The sequence below is a fragment of the Danio rerio genome, chromosome 6 (assembly GCF_052040795.2).
Source record: "Danio rerio strain M-AB ecotype USA chromosome 6, GRCz13ab, whole genome shotgun sequence".
Lineage (NCBI taxonomy): Eukaryota > Metazoa > Chordata > Actinopteri > Cypriniformes > Danionidae > Danio > Danio rerio.
This window is the reverse complement of record NC_141026.1, coordinates 17,503,709-17,523,707: the sequence shown is the minus strand read 5'-3', so window position 1 is coordinate 17,523,707 and position 19,999 is coordinate 17,503,709. Positions and strand designations below refer to the sequence as shown.

Here is a 19,999-nt window from a genome sequence, read left to right as displayed (position 1 = left end):
TAGTAAAACTTACTCAACAGTGTTGTTCAGACACCTTACCACCAAAAGCAGTGTAGTCAAACACCAGCATATTGCTCCATTCTTAACTATGACACACATTCAGTATTAATCCACACAGCAGCAAAAGCTGAATGATTCTGAGCCTTGACCGCTGCACGTGTGTAGGAACAGCTGACGGCGGCCATAGCAACGACAAACGGCAGTGGAACACTAGCTCACAAACGCATTTAAAATCCGTAAACAAAGCAGCATATGTCGCGTTTCCAACGTGGGATTAGACGCGATATGAGAATATAAAGAGTAAACCTGACACAGTACAAGTGGTTACAAGTAACAAAACACAATTAAATACACCATTTGCAAGCTAGAGAAAACAAGGAGGCTGCCTTTTACTCACACTTATGAAATGTGTCACGGGCCAGGTCTGATTTCATGAATTATCTTTCATTTTAGAGCTTTTCTCCATTCTCAGCTGTAATTTAGATCATTTCTATTTGCAATTATTGCTATGGCACCTCTTGCGTGAAGTGTTATATGTTCTCAGGGCTTACCTGTACTCTGCAGGAGGTTGTAGCGCTCACCAGTGCTCCTCCTCAGCATGAAGCAGGCTGCCTTTGTGCCTAACAAACTGGCCTTATTTTGCACGCACCCCTAGTGTATTGTCTGTCCATTCTCACAAGTCTCTTATATCAGTATTTTCTGATCCTTCCTTTAACAAACGAATGAATCGCCGACTTTAAGCATGTAGACTGCTAAATCACTTCTTACCCCTCACACTTCCAATAATATCCAGGGAAGCACAGCGTCTTCTTAACTCATGACTTCAGGATCTGTTAGTCTTTGCTGCTGTGTTAGTGGGCAGGGCGCAGGTTTAAATTTTCCCCGGGTTGTGCGTGCAACAATTATGTTTCGTAGTCACGCCACGCCGAAACGGCTAAATACTCGTTATGAAGACGATTCATTCTAACCACTATGAGTCGACTTTTTTAGATGAATCAATAGTTTTAAAAACTGTCCACTTTCAGATTTAAGCCTTAGCTGGATATTTCACTTCACTTAGATCTGTGTTACACACTACATGGAAGCTCATTTTTGAAAACCCATCATAGGGACTCTTTAAGCTTTGTAAAAAATTGAGCAGCCTTTATTATTGGGGTTTAATTTGGTAGACTATGCAAACCCTAGTAAAGAGTCTGCATACTGATTTTTTTAGGCACCAATAAAGGCATTCAATATACATCATATCCTGTACATTGCTGTAGCTTAAAAAAGTTTTACCTGCTCAAAAGAAATTCTTCTGTGGAAGTATGTAGTAAATTAAATATGTTACTGTCACATGACCCACAAACATTTTATAGGTCCTATTTCATGACCTTATATGATAGTAAAGTGAATACTGAAAGCACACTCTAGATTCCTGTTACCTAGTACTTTTCACCTACTCTTTTTTTATTATTATTATTATTTTTAATACATGTGTATTTGAAATTGGACATACTTCATTTTTACCATGCTGTTTTTTGCATAATACAGTGCATCCGGAAAGTATTCACAGCACTTCACTTTTTCCACATTTTTTATGTTACAGCTTTATTTCAATATAGATTAATTCATTAATTTCCTCAAAGTTCTTCACACAATACCCCATAATGACAATGTGAAAAAAGATTTTTTTAAATTGTTGCAAATATAATAAAAATAAGTCTGAAGTCAAGAGCACTCTGAAGCAGGTTTTCATTCAGGATATCTCTTTATGTTGCTGCATTCATCTTTCCTTCTATCCTGACTAGTCTTCCAGTTCCCGCTGCTGAAAAACATCCACACAGCATGATGCTGCCACCACCATGCTTCACTGTAGGGATGATATTAGCCTGGTGATGAGTGGTGCCTGGGTTTTCCCAAACTTCTCCCCCGATCACTCAGCTTAGATGGCCAGCCAGCTCTAGGAAGAGTCCTGGTGGTTCCAACATCTTCCACTTACGGATAATGAAGGCCACTGTGGTCCTTAAAACTTTCAGAGCAGCAGAAATTATTCTGTAACCTTCCCAGCCTTGTGCCTCCAGACAATCCTGTCTTGGAGGTCTATTGACAATTCCTTTGTTTTCATGCTTAGTTTGTGCTTTGACATGCACTGTCAACCCTGGAACCTTTTATAGACAGGTGTATGCCTTTTCAAATCATGTCCAATAAACTGAGTTTACCACAGGTGAACTCCAATTAAGCTGCTGAAAAATGTCAAGAATGATCAGTGGAAACAGAATGTAACTTAGCTCAATTTAGAGCTTCACGGCAAAGCAGGTGAATACTTGCGTACATGTGGTTTTCAGGTTTTTTATTTTAAATAAATTTGCAACAATTTCAAAAAAGCTTTTTACATTGTCATCAAGGGGTATTGTTTGAAGAAATTTGGGGAAATAAATTCATTTTATCCATTTTGGAATAAGAGTATAAAGTATAATAATAAGAGTAAAAGTATAGTCTATTTCTTTTATCCAAGTCATTTAGTCTAAATTTGCTGAACATTTATTAAAATGTTTTTTTTTTATATGCAGTGTTTTTATCATGTTCTTGGGTTTTGCCCACTGTTAACTTAAGGCTATATTTACTGCTACTTTATTCCATTCCCACTTATTAACCAAGAATCAAATGCATTCGCTAGGCCCATTAAATACTGTTTTTAGCTGTTTTTTTTTTTTTTTGTTTGTTTTGTTTGTTTTTTGATTTTTTGCTGCTCTCTGCTTAACCAGTCCCTTCTGAATTTTGTGGGAAAGGTTTAGGATTACTGTGGTTTAAAATGACTGATTTTGTGGAGACTTTTTTTTTAAATTTGGGGCAGTATTTGCTGCATATTTTGTGTTGTTTGCTGTCAAAATATACACAAGTTTACACAGCTTAGTTATTAATTTTTATCATTACGTTTTTGACCTCAAGAACCATTGCTCTCTAATTTCTATAATATTAACACTGATAGAACAGCATAAAGCCTACTACATCGTATTTGATATATAAATGACTCTACATTTTCAAAATAAACAAAACTGATCAAGTCTATTTAACAATCTCACTAGAAAAGTTAAAATGTTTAGAAATGGTAGAATTTCTAATTTTACCAATTTAAAAAACTAACATAGGCCTGTTCAAATAATGTAGTTGTGGATGCTCATTGTAATAATGTGACATTATGCATCTAAAGCAGGTCACACACCTATAGAGAAATTCAAGAAATTGCTCACTGGATTAGCACTTACTTAACATTATAAATAACAATATATTTACACATATTATGTTATACAAAACAATGCAGATAAAATTTTGACACATCGTCACCTGAGAACTATAAGGTTGTATCTGACATTTTTGTCAAAATTGAGTTATTGACATATTCTTAATAAATGACAACTTATTTACATTTATCGGATGTTTTTTTTTATAAGTTTACATTGTAGGACTTTTTATAAAAAAAAAACAATTGTCACACACATACTGTTTGCTATGGAATGCAAAAACTTTGAAGCTCAATATCTCAAAATCATTCAGAATGCAGATAGAACCTTATAATCCCAAGGTGACAATATGTTGAAAATTTGTCACAGCTATCTAAAATCTGCAGTAAATCTGAGGCGATTAAAAAATGCAAGCTCCTTTAATTTTTTTACTAAATTCCGCAATTGTAAGATTACAGATTTCTGGAGGGACTGCTCAACACAGCTGCCAGTTTTTTCTATTCATTATAGGTCCTGGAAATTCAGCTTCTTGGTCAGGGAAAGTCAGAGATTCTGGTTTAGAGTAGGAACTTGGGGAAGTTTTTGATGGCATATGCCACACCTTTTTTCAGGTGTTAAAATGCTGCCTTAAGCTGCAGTTACACTGCACTTCTCGTCCCATAGACTTCTACTAATACGCATGCGAATGCAGCTGTAGGGTCCAGCCAGTTGGTCCAATGACGGTATCCACTGGTGGATGAAGGTTCACTGCATGTTCGGTCTTTCCAGTGCACAATGTTGATTTATTGACCTTATTCAAAAATGCGGAAGTGCGCCTGTTTTCGCGATTGTCTTAGAACTTCCGATTCAGTTGCCTATGGGAGAAATGACTAGGAATAAAAAACGGCAGAAAATGGCCAAACTACTTGCTCAACAAACAAATTTTTGCATGACTACACAGACCAAGTAGCATAATATAATAAGAAAATATTAAATTGCAACATCAAGCAGCGTAACGAGCAGTTGTTAACGTCAAAAAATGAATGGAAGTGAATGTGACCGGAAGTCGCGAGACAAAAAGATTCAAATGGCAGCGCCCACTCGTCAGCTGAGAATAAGGTGAATATTAAACTTAGCTCATATCTGACTCCAATTTTAGTAAGAGGTGGTTTAGAATATTAATATATTTATCCTCGTTTTATCTGACTCCAATTATAAAACATTGAGAAGGTTATTTTGTTTCCGTTCACATTAATTTAGATTATGATTGAATATTCTCTTCGGTTCATCATTTTATGTTATTCTCGTTCATTGGGATTCCTATAACATCCTGAATCTTGTACCGGCCGAGTATACAATCTCTTAAGCACAAGCATGTCAGTCTTGGTCACTAAACAGTGGCGATTGACCGCTATCCTAAAAAGGCAGAACCCTACTTACTCAGATTAGGATATTTTTTATGCGGTCCCCATAGGTCTGCTACCCCCTAAATCAAACAGAGCTATTTAGTCATATAATGATCATTACTATAGAATTAAGCAGACCAGTCGTACTTAAACTATTAGTAACTTTGAATAATCACTATACTATCTAAATAGTATTATAAGTTTATCGGGTGAAGGACTATCCCCTTAGATATCCTTTTACAGCCTAAGTATACATGAATAAATGCCAATTTGTTAGTCGGAGCTCTAGAGACATCGTATAGCGTGCCGCAATGCTCCGTCTACCGTGTCCTAGTCCGCTACTAACCTGTACAGGGGCTTGTGGTGCTATGAAATTACCACAATCTACTAGAGATAATAACACAAACTCTGTTTGAATAATTCAAAACATAACAATTTATTAGTCAGGTAAATGTATTATGCCAATTCAATCAGTCAATTCATAAACGATCAATACAAAACATCAAATTATCAAAGACAAATCCAAGATGAAAAGATGCATATCCTGACTTTGAAATATACCTAACATGGAGCAGGCTCCATGTTATGGGCTGATCTGGTTAGGCAGAATCGCCCTGAGCCTTTCTCAAACCTTACCTTAAATAATCCAAGAATTCCCTCAAGGAAGGGGGTGTGTGCATAACAAAAGGCATTCACACTTAGTGGAAAAGTCACACCCTTCACAGTGGTTCAAAAGATGCCTGAAGTTATATATTTATTGTTTTGATTATGTCTGTTTCTGAGAGAATGAGACCATTGTACCAATCGCACTGAGACATTTCAAATGATATCAAACATGATAGTTAAAGTCAGTTTGGTTAATCTAGAGCATTCAAACATTGAAATGACCATATGTGGGAGATGGGGTGGATGAAGCCGAGCTTCAGCAGACTCAGATGCAAATGCAGCAGGAACTGGTTTTTCCCGCATTCCCACCTGCTGGGTTGTGGAGTCACCAGTCTCTGTTTTCAGCTCATGTTTTGAATTGTCAAAGATATCAAAATATTTGTAATATTTCAACTCTTACACAGCAGACCGGAAACGCAAGCTTGTGCTACAAGTTTCTGTGTGACTATTCTCATGTGTGACTCCGTGTGATTAATAGAAGATCAAAACATAATCTTTCTGTACTGAAATTTTAATGTGGACCAATCGTTCACATTTTTAAATGTCTAATCATTTTTTTAATCCTAGAACCACGCGACAGAATTTTACATGTTCAAACTTAAGCGTGACCACAGAATTGCAGGGTTGCTTCCTATGAAAAATTTAATCATTTAAGAATATAGAGTATGGTCATCAATCCATTTCTATGTATATTCATTATAATGATGTAAACACACAGCCGCCCTGTTCCTGCTGTGCGCGGTGAAGGTGCCGGATGGAGTGACCGAGATGATGATGGCTGAATTTCACCACCAGGAAGCATGTCAGAGAATTAACTCCATTTTGAAATTCTACACTGTTTGGAGATTCCGGTACCAAGTGTGGCCTCGAATGGAGGAGGGGGCTCAACAGATTTTTAAGGTATTACTGATACAATTTGCAGTAAGAACATTTGACTGCAGTATGTCCGCAAATGTTTGTACTGTATGCATTTGGTCCTCTGATATTATTTTGCCTTAAATTATACTTAAGTTTATACTATGAAAATGTTAAATTCTTGATTTTGATTGGTTCTAGTTGATTTAGAGGGGAAATAGTTTCTTGACTGCATTACAGTTCCATTTCACTGACAGTTTTTCAGTTATTCCAAAAGCTCAAAACACACAAAGATCTAAAACCCACAAATACACTGACCAAGCAAACACGTGCATTCAGCTTCATGATTAAAATCACTGTTTCTATTGACTTAGTAAATACAATAGTGTTACAACAGAAAAGCTACATTGAGATTCTCAGTATTGCGTTAGTAACATTCCAGCAGGCACACAACATTATAAGACGTTAATATTACGTTAGATTTAGGTCATGATGTCAAGTGACCAAAATTCAATGTATTTGGATTACGCTATTTTGACGTCCAATCACGATGTCAAATTAAGTTAATATTTGGTTGCTTTTAGGTTGTGTTGTGTGTTGTGACCAAAATCCAATGTCTGATAGATGTCATAATGGTAACGTCCACACAACGCCAAGGTGTAACATGATTAGACGTTGATATTTGGTTAATTTTAGGTTTGACATTGACGTCGCCCTGACGTTGGGTTCTGACGTCAACCCGATTTTCATTTCCAAACAAAATCCAATGTCCCCACGACGTTGGGGTATGTTGGGCTACAACGTCAATATGACCTATATCAGTGGTTTTCAAACTGTGGTACACACAGGCTTACTTCTAGTGGTACTTGGAGGAATCACTGAGTAATGAAAGAAAAAATGAATAGAATTTCAATCAGTTGATGTGAAAGATAACGCCAATGTGATAAGCATTGGCTGTTCTCTAAAGCCTACGATCAAAGCGCTGTGCTTAGAATGTTTACTTTTAATGCATCACGTCATCAGCTGCTAAAAATCAATTAAATCGGCGCAGAACTTCTAAAAGAGGTGCGTGGTGCTTGCAGAGGAAATACTAGATGCTAGAGCAGGGGTCCCCAATCCTCGGACCATAGAACGGCAAAAGTCTATAGATCAATTAGTACCGGGCCGAAAAAAACTTAATTCCATTTTATTTATAATTCGAACGATTTAACAATTTATTTTAAAAAATCTTTTATTTTGAAAAATGACTGTATTCTCTTGTTACATCTCGGTCACTTGAGTGCCAAAATTTAACCCACAGGCTAGCAAAATGAGTACTGCAGCACGATGCGCTTGTGTATTACAGGTGTACTTAGTTGAAAACATCTTAACTTTTCAGAATGCCGCACCGCGAGTCAAGCGACAAGAACCGACTGATCAGCTTCATATTTTGTTTGGAAAATAATTTTGTTAAATGAATATGACTCGAACTGTGCAGTGCTGTAGCTGCTTAATTTGGCCAACTATGCTACTTTATTTCAATACTGGTGATTATGGTGGTACTTGGAGAGACAATTTTTTTCTGAGGTGGTACTTGGTGAAAATAGTTTGAGAACCACTGACCTATATGAACTCATGTTGACGTCCTGTGCGTGCAGGGATTGTTTTTCTTGACGGAGTTAAACTTACAGCTTCACTTTTAGTTAAGATGCTGTTATTGAAAATACACACAGACTCTGATAATTCACACAAACCACAGAATTAGAATTTTTTCCCCCAATTTCTGTTCAACGGAGAGAAGTTTTTTTTTTTTATATCATTTTGTAAACGTAATAATTTTAATAACCCATTTCTAATAACTGATTTATTTGATTTTTGCCATGAGGACAGTAAACAATAATTGACTAGATATTTTTCAAGAAGTGACATTTAAAGGCTTAACTAGGTTAACTAGGCAGGTAAGGGTGATTAGGCAAGTTATTGTATAGCGATGGTTTGTTCTTTAGACTATTGAAAATATACAGCTTAAAGGGGATTACAATTTTGACCTTAAAATGGTTTTTAAAAAATTCAAAACTGCTTTTATTCTAGCCGAAATAAAACAAAGAAATCTTTCTCCAGAAGAAAAAAATATTATCAGACATACTGTGAAAATTTCCTTGCTCTGTTAAACATAATTTGGGAAATATTAAAAAAAGAAAAAAAATTAAAAGGGGGATAATAATTCTGGCTTCAACTGTATGTGTAATTGCCACTCCACTATATTTGGCCATTGCCTGTTATTTCTGACATACACTCAAAGGGCCCTATCATACACCCGGCGCAGTGTGGCGCAAGGCGCGGCGCAATAGTCTTTTGCTAGTTTCAGCTTGGCGCAAGAGTGGTTTTGAGGCATTGCGCTACGCTGTTTAAATAGCAAATGCATTTGCGCTTATATGTGCGCCCATAGGCGTTCTGGTCTAAAAAGGAAGGCGTTCTGAGGCGCACTGCTGGCGCGTTGCTGTTTTGAGAAACTAAAATAGATTTTTCATTAGACCAAAACAAACCCGGTCTAAACTCCAGCTCAGAGTTGCGCCTCGCTTACACACTGCTTAATACGCACAAGAGAGCAATAGGCAAATATCTTTACATATGAAAAAATAAGAATATATATGGGATATAAATATAAAGGATTAAAATATTACAAAACATATTTTTTTCAAGCCTACATAAATATGAAAAATCACTGATTTTATGCCTTCTTCATCTCGGGAGGCTTTTTCAGTTCATTCATAACAATTTGCTTTTGTATAATGTTATTATTATTAGCAGTATTATTTATTATATCCATATTTATATTTGTTTTATTAAAAACAAGCTTAGATTTGCCCACCTGCAGGTTTTAGACCATATGGGGCACAGCATGTGTATTAGGATATAACTCAGGTTTTCTAACACACTTCGTTATTATTGTTCATTTATTCGTTTGCTGGAAATTAGAACTGAATTTAGAAATAGTTTTGAGACGAATATTTGCGCTTAACAAACGCAAGTAATTATTTATAGACTAATTGATGTCTGTGCGTAAAGGTTTCCCTATCCACGAGAGCGAAAGTGAAAGTAGATCGATTATCTCTCATTCTTGAGCGGTAGATGCTCTGTTTAACAGTTTTCTGTTAAAAAACTGTTAACTGTTTGCTAGTGAAATGCTCAGTTTTTCCACTTAGACTTACTTTACGTCATGTAAATAGCGAATGCGCTTATGGCGCGACGCAGCTGTCTCTTAAAGGGAATGGAAGATGAGACTCTGATTGGTTTATTCTCACAACACACCTATAACTCATTAAGAAAATAAACTCAACCCTTTTAGACCGTGCGCCACGGCGCAAAGCGGATTTTCCCATCCTTAAATTAGCAAAAATGCGTTCTGACACGCCCTGAAAGCATTTGCGCCCTGCGTTTTGCGCTCTGCGCATGGACCGTCAAAATAGAGCCCCAAAATGTTTTTCTGTTTGTTTAAACTATTTATTTAAAATGAGCTGAATCAACAGAATTATTGAGTTTATATGGGACAACCTTACTGTTTTATGTTCAGTGCACTTAAATTTTTAAAAACAGTTCAGTTAACTTAATTGATTTGTGTTAGGACAACATGAAGGAATTGCATGGAACAGCAGTTTTTCAAAGCGTAATAGCAATTAATTTTTATTTATTTATAATTTTTTCTCTCTGTGCATATTGTTTCATAGATTCCACCACCAAGCATTAACTTCACCCTGCCCTCTCCTATTCTGGGAATGCCATGTGTGCCCATATTTGACCCTCCATGGGTTCCTGTTAATGCAGGCACTGTTCCAGATGCAATCACTGAAGATCAGTCGGTACGATTTGGTGGACCATCACACCAAACGCATCCTGCTATAAAGAAAATCTGTCAATTTTTGCAGATGCTTCCCTAGTTATCACTCATTCAGTTCTTTCTATCCTCTCTGTGCAATTCAGAAATCCTTCTCGGCACGTGCAGTGTCCCGCTCTCATCAACGAGCAGAGCACATCCTGAAGAACATGCAGCAGGAGGAAGAGAAGAGGAGACTCGGACGCGAGGCCAGCATCATCACAGCTATCCCTATCGCTCAGGAGGCCTGCTATGAACCCACATGCAGCCCCCCACCTGAGCAGGAGGAAGAGGGTCTGACATTTCTGTACTACACAATATCATAAAATTAAATCACTCATTACTTTTAGGTTCATTAATTGATGTTAATTAATGTATTCACTAACATGAACTAATAATGAACAATGGATGTACAGCATTAAATATTCATAGTTCAACATTTACTCATGCATTATTAACATTTATAACATTGTGAATTAACATGGAGTAACAATGAACAACTGTATTTCCTTTTTTTATAAACTTTATTTATTGAACACAAGTGGATAACATTTGTTGTATAAAAATGTCCAACTTCTGCTTTTTTTTCCCCCTTTTTGAACACTTTTGTAAACATTTAACCCCAAAACCCCCCACCCATCGCACCCATACAAACATATAGTTACTTTTCTTTTAAAACATAGAACAGAAGACGAAGTAATAGAAAAAAATTAAATAAAATAAAAATAATAATAGTACAATTTAAAATAAATATATTAATAATTTCAAATAAATAGACAAATAATAAAAAAGTAGATACATTAGCTAGTTACATCAACGATAATGTGATACCTACTTCTTGGTTATTATGGTTTTAGTTGTGCTGGGATTGGACCAATGCGTCTAGTTTAGGGCATGACAGTTCCAAAGAAAAAATGCTTGATTGAAATATAATTCTGACCATAAAATGATTTCTTAAATAATCACTTCCAGAGGTGTTAAATCATCAAAAAAATTTAGTAGTGGCCTCCAATGAGTATAGAACAACTATATTTTCATTAACTAAAATTAAAAAAGGTCAATAATTACTGTAATAAATGTATTGGTCGTTGTTTGTTCATGTTAATGAATGCATTAAGAAACATTAGCTAATACAAACTTACTGTAAAATCTGACTGTTATAATAACATTAACCGTCTCCGCCCTTCTCTTACCCCTCATGCCACTGCTGTTCTCGTCCAAAGCCTTGTCACATCTTGTTTAGATTACTGCAACTCTCTTCTCTTTGGTCTCACTCAAAAATCCCTCTGCAAGCTTCAGTTGGTCCAGAACTCAGCTGCCCGTATCATCACCAGAACCCCTTTTTCTCATCACATCACTCCTGTCCTGCAGCAGCTTCACTGGTTACCAGTTTATTTTCAAATTGATTTTAAAATTTTGATGTTAACATTCAAAGCCATCCACAATCTCGCCCCTCCATATTTGGCTGCCCTCATCCACATTGCTGCTCCCTCTCGCACCCTGAGATCTTCTTCCCTCTGCTCGTCTATCGGCCATGGCCGCTCTGCTCCCCAGCTTTGGACCTCACTACCACCTGCCATCAGAAACATTGACTCCCTCACATTATTCAAATTAAAACTCAAAACACACCTATTTAAGATAGTTTTTAATATTTAATTGTACCTGCATTATTGTTGTGTATATTTTTATATTATTTTTCGTGTTGATTTATTGGTCTTGTTTTATTTTAAGGTGTCCTTGAATTGCCAGAAAGGCACCTTTAAATAAAATGTATTATAATTATTATACTTATTATTATTATTAATATATCTTATTTCTTGCATCTTTTCATATGAAAATGTTCATCTTACTATGAAAACATAGTAACATTTTTAAACACAAAAATGTTAATTGTGACTAGACTAAAAAAAGTATTGTTAAAGTCCTTGTAAAAACAAAGTTTTTTAGTTATTAGTATCATATCACTATGTTATTTTTGAGAATATCTATAAGCTAGTGTGTTCCAAAACAGTGTCATAATTTGCATAAATCATAGAAGATATAAACATCCAAAGTTTGCAGTTTGTCACTTTTACCTAAATGGATAAATTTTTTTTTACATCTCCTCATACTTCAGTTTTACATCAAATTTTCTGACCAATCAAATGTTTTCTAGTGTCTGTCATGTTCGGTTCTCTTTAAGACACTTCTCATTTGCTTATAATTTAATGTGCTTAAAGTCGAAAATAACAAATTCTATTGGCTGTTTTTAAAAAAGGGAGGACCTACTCTATTTCCCACCCTGTCTTCATGATTCAGATGAAATTTGTCACACATCAAACAAAAGTGCATGTTTGAAAGGACTTCACGCTGTTAAGTACTTTCATAGCTTGTTCTTTAAAACTTGATGAAATGCTATTGTCATTTTGCAGAAATTTTAATATTTAATTTTCTCACTAAAGCTCTTATTAACTTGTTAATTTGGTTTTCTGTTTAGTTGTTTCCCCTTGTTTATGTTCTTTCTTCTCTATTTTGTTTGCGACTGTGTGTAACACTAAGCAAAATCCATTCATTTTTACGTAATTCCGTACAAGGTATAACCTGTGAGCGCAAAAACGTTTGGTAATACTTCATTTTCAGATGTACTTATTACAGGTTACATAAATTATGCTTAATTCGATTTAACTATAAACTTAACACTAATTCTAACCATTATGAAGAAAGTGCATAGCTAATATTAATCAGTAGTTCAATAAATAGTTACACTGTAATAATGACATCTTAAAAGGATAGTTGTGAACATGAAAAGTTCTGTCATCATTAACTCAACCCTTACTTGTTCAAAAGTTATTTGAGTTTCTGTATTTCCATTGAACACCAAAGAAGATATTTTGAAAAATGTTAGTAACTCGTACCCATTGACATCAAAATTATTTTTTTCCTACTATGGAAGTCAATGTGTACCAGCATCCAGCATTCTTCAAATTCAGAATATCGTCTTTTGTGTTCAACAGAAGAAAGAAACTCATAAAGGTATAAAGCCACAAGAAAGCGGAGTAAACGATGAGGTCATTTTCATTTTTGTGTGAATTATCCTTTTTAAACAAAGTATAATCAAAAGTTCCCTTTAACTGCACTGACCAACAGTAAGAGCTTGCTTTGAAAGTGACTATTGTGTGAGCTGTGCTTCATACATCTCTATGCTATTAATAATGGACCTTTTTGTCTGCTAAATTTAGCTGAAAAACCACTAATGTGATCCTATGAGAATTACAGCTATAATAATGAGCAACTGAAATATTTATCAAGGTTCCATTTCATTTCGTTAAGTGAACATATTACAATGTAATATTCCAAAATAAGACTTTTTGAAGGGGTGTCATTAAAAGTTATATTGGAATCAGCAGCATTGATAGCTTGTGTGTGAATGCTGCACCTTCCTGTAAGTTTAAATGTGTTTACATACATACAGACCATGATTGGTCACCATTGACTTCTAAGTCTAGTTTAGGGTCACCACTGATAATATTTTTTCCCTACTATGAAGGTCATTGGTGGCCATCTACTGTTTAAAAACACTTTTCAAAATATCTACTTTTGTGCTTACTAGAAGAAAGAAAGTCATGCAGGTTTAAAACAAGTGGAAGGTGAACTTTTTCTTTTTAAATGTAAACTTTGTTTAATGATTAATATTATCTAATTTGATAAGGATTTACAATCTTTTATTTTACTATTGAAATGGCCCTTTTTGGTTGAAATACAAAAACGAATTATATTTGTGTGTCATTTTAAATGTAAATGAGTTGCAGCTCCCCAACCCTTTTTCCAGAAGAGGGTGAAGCCTTTACAGCTTGTGCCAAAAACTTCAGCCTTTCGATGTAAACTTTTTAATATGCAGTTCTCTAAATGTGAAAACGCGAAGCATAGACACAAAAGTATTGGGCCTTTTTAAGGGACTTTAGAAACTTGCTGATATAGAGAATAATTTTATTTGGAGTAGGCTTTTCAAGATCACTGGTATACTGTTGCGCTGAAATAGCAACACTATGGACTAAAGGCCAATGATAGTGTCAAAAGCATAATAGGGCCCTTCAGTAAATTATAAAGGGATACGTGAAGATAAATGAAAAAAGTATGTATAAAAAAGGCACCCAAAAATTACAATTCTACCTTCATACTCCTTTACTAATTCCAAATGTATTTGAGCTGCTTTCTGGCACAAAAAGGCAAGGCAAGGCAAGTTTATTTATATAGCACATTTCATACACAGTGGCAATTCAAAGTGCTTTAAATAAACAAGAATAAAGGAGACAAGTATAAGAAAATAAAAACAAATAATAAAAATGAATTAAAACAGATTAAAATGTGTCAAAACAGGTTATAAAAGAGTGAAAAAGAAAAGAAAGACATAATAATTAGATCTGTCGGACGCAGCACAGTGCTCATTCAGTAAAGGCACAGCTAAACAGATGTGTTTTCAGTCTCGATTTAAATGTGCCTGATGTTGGAGCACATCTGATCATTTCTGGAAGCTGATTCCAGCAGCGAGGGGCACAGTAGCTGAAAGCAGATTATGTGATATTTTGAAAAATGCTGATAGCTGGTACCCAATGACTTTCATAGGAATATTTTTCCCTACTTTAGAAGTTGATGGGAACCAGCGACCAGCTTTCTTTAAAATATCTTCTTTTGTGTTCAGCAGAAAAAAAGAAGCTCATAAAGGTTTAAAAGCACAGAAGGAAGATTTAATTATGTAGCTATGTTGCTTTTAACTATGAACTTTTCCAGGTCTAACATAATATGTGTTGTGGTCTTCTCTGTCAGTAGAAGATGTGGTGAACCTGACATCGCGTCGTCTCTCTGTCAGCCCATCCTGTGCCTCCAGTAACTCACACAGAAACTACTCCTTCCGCAGGGGCTCTGTGTGGTCAGTGCGGTCAGTGGTCAGTGCTGAAGGTAAATTCACACTTGTATGTATTCAGCTGCATTCACTAGTTCATTTTCATGTCTCAAACTCAAGGAATCCTAAAAAAAAAACCCATTTATTTATATCAGCTCAAGTCAGACTTATTAGGCCCCCTTTATTTTTTATTTTATTTTTTTAATATTTTCTAAATGATGTTATTTATTTTATTTCAGCTAAAATAAAAGCAGTTTTAAATTTTTTGAACACCATGTTAAGGACGAAATTATTAGCCCCTTTAAGCTATATATTTTTTCTATAGTCTACAGAACAAACTATTGTTATACAATAACTTACCTAATTATCCTAACCTGCCTATAGTTAACCTTATAGTTTAGCCTTTAAATGTCACGTTTTGCTGTATAGAAGTGTCTTGAAAAATATCTAGTAAAATATTACTAGATTATTTATATTATGTATATTATTCTATATTATTTACTGCCATCATGGCAAAGATCAAATAAATAATTACAATTTTGCTAATAATAATAATTATAATTCTGCCTAATAATTCTCACTTCAACTGTGTGTGTGTGTGTGTGTGTGTGTGTGTGTGTGTGTGTGTGTGTGTGTGTGTGTGTGTGTGTGTGTGTGTGTGTGTGTGTGTGTGTGTGTGTGTGTGTGTATATATGTATATGTATAACATTTATATGTTAACTGTGTGTGTACGTGTGTATATATATAATAAACATTTTACATGTATATATGTAAAATTATACGTAACATTTTTATTATATATATAATAAACATTTTACATGTATATATGTACAATTATATGTAAAAAAATTTATTATATATATAATAAACATTTTACATCCCAAAGCTTCTACCCTATCCCCAATCAAAATAATAGAATAAACAATAAAGAAAAAATAATAACATTAAAATAGGACAATGAATAAATAAAGATAAAATTAAATAATAATAAAGTAGTTATAGTTAAAAAAGAAATGGATAGCATGCATATATATATACACCAAAGGAGATTATAACATTACCTTACTCACTCAGAGTTTGTTGTTGCAGGTTACCAACATTGACATTATAGATTAAGAAATGAATAGTCTTCAGACATATTCAAAAACATTTTGTTTTGTTTTTTGACAATATATGTGATCTTTTCCGTTGACATGTTTACTGCCATTTCTTTGATCCATTTTTCAATTCTTAGTTCAGTGATATTATTCTAATTAAGAGCAAATATTTGTTTGGCCTGTAACATAAAAACATTTATTCATTTAAGCTCATTGAATTAATTGTTTTGTAAATGTGGTTTGTTTTACCTTATAAGATGATGAGAACACGACAGAACTCACACCAACCCATCACATGCTGCAACCACCTCAGGCTGTTTTCCCACCATGCATCTGCGCTGCTGTGTTACCCATAGTGCACCTGATGGAAGATGGAGAAGTTCGGGAAGATGGAGTTGCCGGTGAACAGCAAAGAAGCATCATTTGACAAACAATATTATAAATTTTTAACCTGTTGCCTTTTTAACCCTTAGAACGCTTTGTTTTGTGTTCCCACAGTGTGTGCTGTTGCTCAGCAGGTGTTATGGAACTGCCTTATTGAAGATCCAGCACTGGTTCTTAGACACTTTCTGGAGAAACTCACAGTCAGTAACAGACAGGTAAGATCACCTAAATCGTCATGCTTTCAGAACAGATGAACATCTGCTGTTTTTAATGAAACGTGACGTGATTGTTCTCAGGATGAGCTGATGTACATGCTGAGGAAACTGCTGCTCAATATTGGGGATTTGCCTGCGCAGACTTCACACATTCTTTTCAACTATCTGGTGAGACATAAACATGGTTTTTCAGCTCAAAAATTAAATTATCTAAAAGAAATAATTCAGTTTATATAAAAAATGATCGTTTTTAGAGTGTTTAAATGACCATTATTGATTATTTTTAATCAAATCATTTTTATCAGTGAACCTTCTATGGGAACTGAGTGTGAAGAACTTGTCATTACTTTACATTTTTGTTACACTTCCAATAAAACAAAGCTTACAACAAATATGTATATTAAAAACATACATTTATTTTATTTTAATAATATATATATATATATATATATATATATATATATATATATATATATATATATATATATATATATATATATATATATATATATATATATATATATATATATATATATATATATAAAATAAAGTATTAACAATTATTATTTAAATTAAAAAAATCAACAATGGTATCTAATATACTATAACAACACAGTTCAGTAGTCTAAAGCAGGTGTTTTTATTATTTTAGGTGTTAAGCCACTGTCAAACCGCACTTTTCACCATACTGACTTCCATTTCTATGCATACGAATTAAACAGAACAGAAATGCAAACTCTTTTAAGAAGTTTTGCGTGTTGATTCGTTCTAAATTTCAAATTTGCTGAGCTCTGACCTGCGAAGTTATGAAAACGTGAGGTCTCTGTTAGAGGTCTGCATTCCCGCTGATTTCTGCGACGCGGAAATTTATACATTTCCGTATAAATTGCGGGAGCGGTCGGTAACGGGTTTAATTTGGGACGGGAGCAGACTGTCTAGCAATATCGCGGATATTGCTATGCGAATGAGAGAGAGAGCTTTGCCTGAGTGTGTACTTGGTGCTTGTGTGTGTGTGTATGTTAGTGCGCACGCGCGCGAATGAGAGAGAGAGAGAGAGAGAGAGAGCATTCCCAGATAGCAAAATACACTCGGGCCACTTCCAGCTAGATTCTCGCCTGCCGGAGACTTACTACTCAGCCGGATGCTTGTGGACTCACTGCCCGATTCCGGCCCGAATCAATCGGGCAAGATGCGGTGGCCGTAAGCGAGCCGACGCTGCCGCATCCGTGCCGGAATCGGCCCAAGAGTAATGTGCGCTGCGGCCCGGAGCTGGCGCGACTCAGTATTTATATAACTTTATATAAAACCTTTTGGTATTACATTGGTACTTGATACATGGTATTACAACCCTTTGAGTTGATATAACAGCAAACGCCTGTGTGTCTGCTTGGTGCTTGTGTGTGTGTTAGTGCGCGCGCGTGCATATGAGAGAGAGAGAGCTTTGTCTGTGTTTGCTTGGTGCTGTGTGTGTGTGTGTGTTTATACAGACAGCTTGGCTGTCTGGACTGTATAGCTGGGTGATTTTCGGTTTTGTTCTCCCCCGCTCTTTAGCGGGATCGGGCGCGGCGGGCAGAAAACGGGGCGGGTCGAGCAGCGGGACTACAAATTCCTAATATAAGCGGGAGCGGTCGGGTTCGGGCTAAAACCTGGCAGGTGCGGGCGGGAGCAGAATTTAAAATTTAGTACCGCGCAGATCTCTAGTCTCTCTGTATAGGAATGTAAAATATGGAGCAATCGCTCATATTTTTCTTCTGAAGAAAGATTTTTTCTTTTATTTCGGCTAAAATAAAAGCAGTTTTTAATTTTTTAAAAACCATTTTAAGGTCAAAATTATAAGCCCCTTTAAGCTATATATTTTTAGTAGTCTACAGAACAAACCATCGTTATACAATAACTTGCCTAATCACCCTACACTGCCTAGTTAACCTAATTAACCTAGTTAAGCCTTTAAATGTCACTTTAAGCTTTATAGAAGTGTCTTGAAAAATATCTAGTAAAATATTGTTTACTGTCATCGTGGCAAAGATAAAATAAATCAGTTATTAAAAATGAGTTATTAAAACTATTATGTATAGAAATGCATTGAAAAAAATCTTCTCTCCGTTAAACAGAAATTGGGGGAAAAAATAAACAGGAGGGCAAATAATTCAGGGGGGCTAATAATTCTGACTTCAACTGTTATGTTTAATAATGTATTTAATGTTTCTCCAAACTTTTCCACTGACCTCCCTATTTGCTTCCATTTTAAAGCTCCGTTTTTCCATTACAGAAAACTTTAGGTAATAGGGAGATTCCACAACGAACCATTCAGGAATCAATGTTTTAAAGTCTTTGTGAAATCTAAATTTACTGTGTTTATTTTCTAGGATACATTGTTACTCTTAATGTGAACAAATAATTTGTGAAAGTTGATGCACTGAAAAAAACTGTTAGTCTGTAATCTTTAATCAAACTTCTGCTCTAATACCCGTTCTTCTCTGATGACATCACTTTGACTGCTGGGACAAAATATGTCTAGCCATGCCCCTCTAACTGGTAGTTTAGTGCAAATAAAAGATGAGAGGAGGAGCACAAACATAAAACCTGCCTTTTCAATATTCTATTTCAGTTGAAAATACATTTTCATACTTTAATAAAAATATGCAGCAACTTCCAGTTCACACAGTCTTAACAATTTGGATTTTATTCTTCTTACCAGCGTATCATATTAAATATGTGACATTTTTCATTTTTATTTTATCCTACAAGGTGGGCTTAATCATGTATTTCGTAAGGACTCCGTGTGAGTGGGGCATGGATGCCATATCAGCCACATTGACCTTTCTGTGGGAGGTAGTGGGTTATGTGGAAGGTCTCTTTTTCAAAGACCTTAAACAGACCATGAAGAAGGAACAGTGTGAGGTCAAACTTCTGGTCACTGCATCTATGCCAGGTTGCAAATTTCAGCATATTCTACGTTAAAAATTATTATAATGTTCAGTTTATGTTCATAACGGTACCTGTAATTGTGTGTTTAGGAACCAAAACCTTGGTGGTTCATGGACAGAATGAGTGTGACATTCCCACACAGTTACCAGTGCATGAAGACACCCAGTTTGAAGCTCTTCTGAAGGTTAGTGGTATTACAACATTAAAAATTCTTTAGCCTGGTTAACCATATATTTCCTTAACAATTATGCTGAATATATGTAAATCTTTTTTTTTATTAAATTTTTTTGTTTATCTTTTTTTGTATTACATTTACATTTCGTCATTTAGCAGACGCTATTGTCCAAAGCGACTTACAATTAAGAAGGCATTCAGCAATTCAACAAGTAGAGGCAATACACACAACAAGTGTTAATTATGCAAAGCAACTGTTAGTGTTCAGAGATCTAAGTGCTAGAGTAAGGAAGGGGGAGTGTTTTTTTTGTTGTTTTTTTTGTTTTTTTAGAAAAGAGT

General features: G+C 35.2%; 1 protein-coding gene and 1 long non-coding RNA gene across 15 annotated transcripts in view; one reads left to right on the top strand and one right to left on the bottom strand.

The window, feature by feature from the left end:
- unc80 (unc-80 homolog (C. elegans)) overlaps positions 1-19,999 on the top strand; it is a 120,729-nt gene that overhangs the window by 60,695 nt on the left and 40,035 nt on the right. For all 14 annotated transcript variants that reach the window (XM_087256934.1, XM_087256935.1, XM_087256929.1 and 11 more), the window contains 9 exons: positions 5,994-6,175; positions 9,838-9,969; positions 10,091-10,277; positions 14,790-14,918; positions 16,217-16,360; positions 16,458-16,558; positions 16,640-16,726; positions 19,307-19,490; positions 19,576-19,670. In XM_087256934.1, coding sequence (XP_087113060.1) covers positions 5,994-6,175; positions 9,838-9,969; positions 10,091-10,277; positions 14,790-14,918; positions 16,217-16,360; positions 16,458-16,558; positions 16,640-16,726; positions 19,307-19,490; positions 19,576-19,670 — 1,241 coding nt within the window. The remainder of the gene's footprint in view (positions 1-5,993; positions 6,176-9,837; positions 9,970-10,090; positions 10,278-14,789; positions 14,919-16,216; positions 16,361-16,457; positions 16,559-16,639; positions 16,727-19,306; positions 19,491-19,575; positions 19,671-19,999) is intronic.
- On the bottom strand, positions 78-8,299 carry LOC147836289 (uncharacterized). Its single transcript, XR_015493410.1, has 5 exons — positions 8,149-8,299; positions 7,766-7,892; positions 5,809-7,084; positions 2,847-3,133; positions 78-2,671 (listed from the first exon to the last, which is right to left on the bottom strand). It is a non-coding gene; the product is annotated as an uncharacterized LOC147836289 (long non-coding RNA).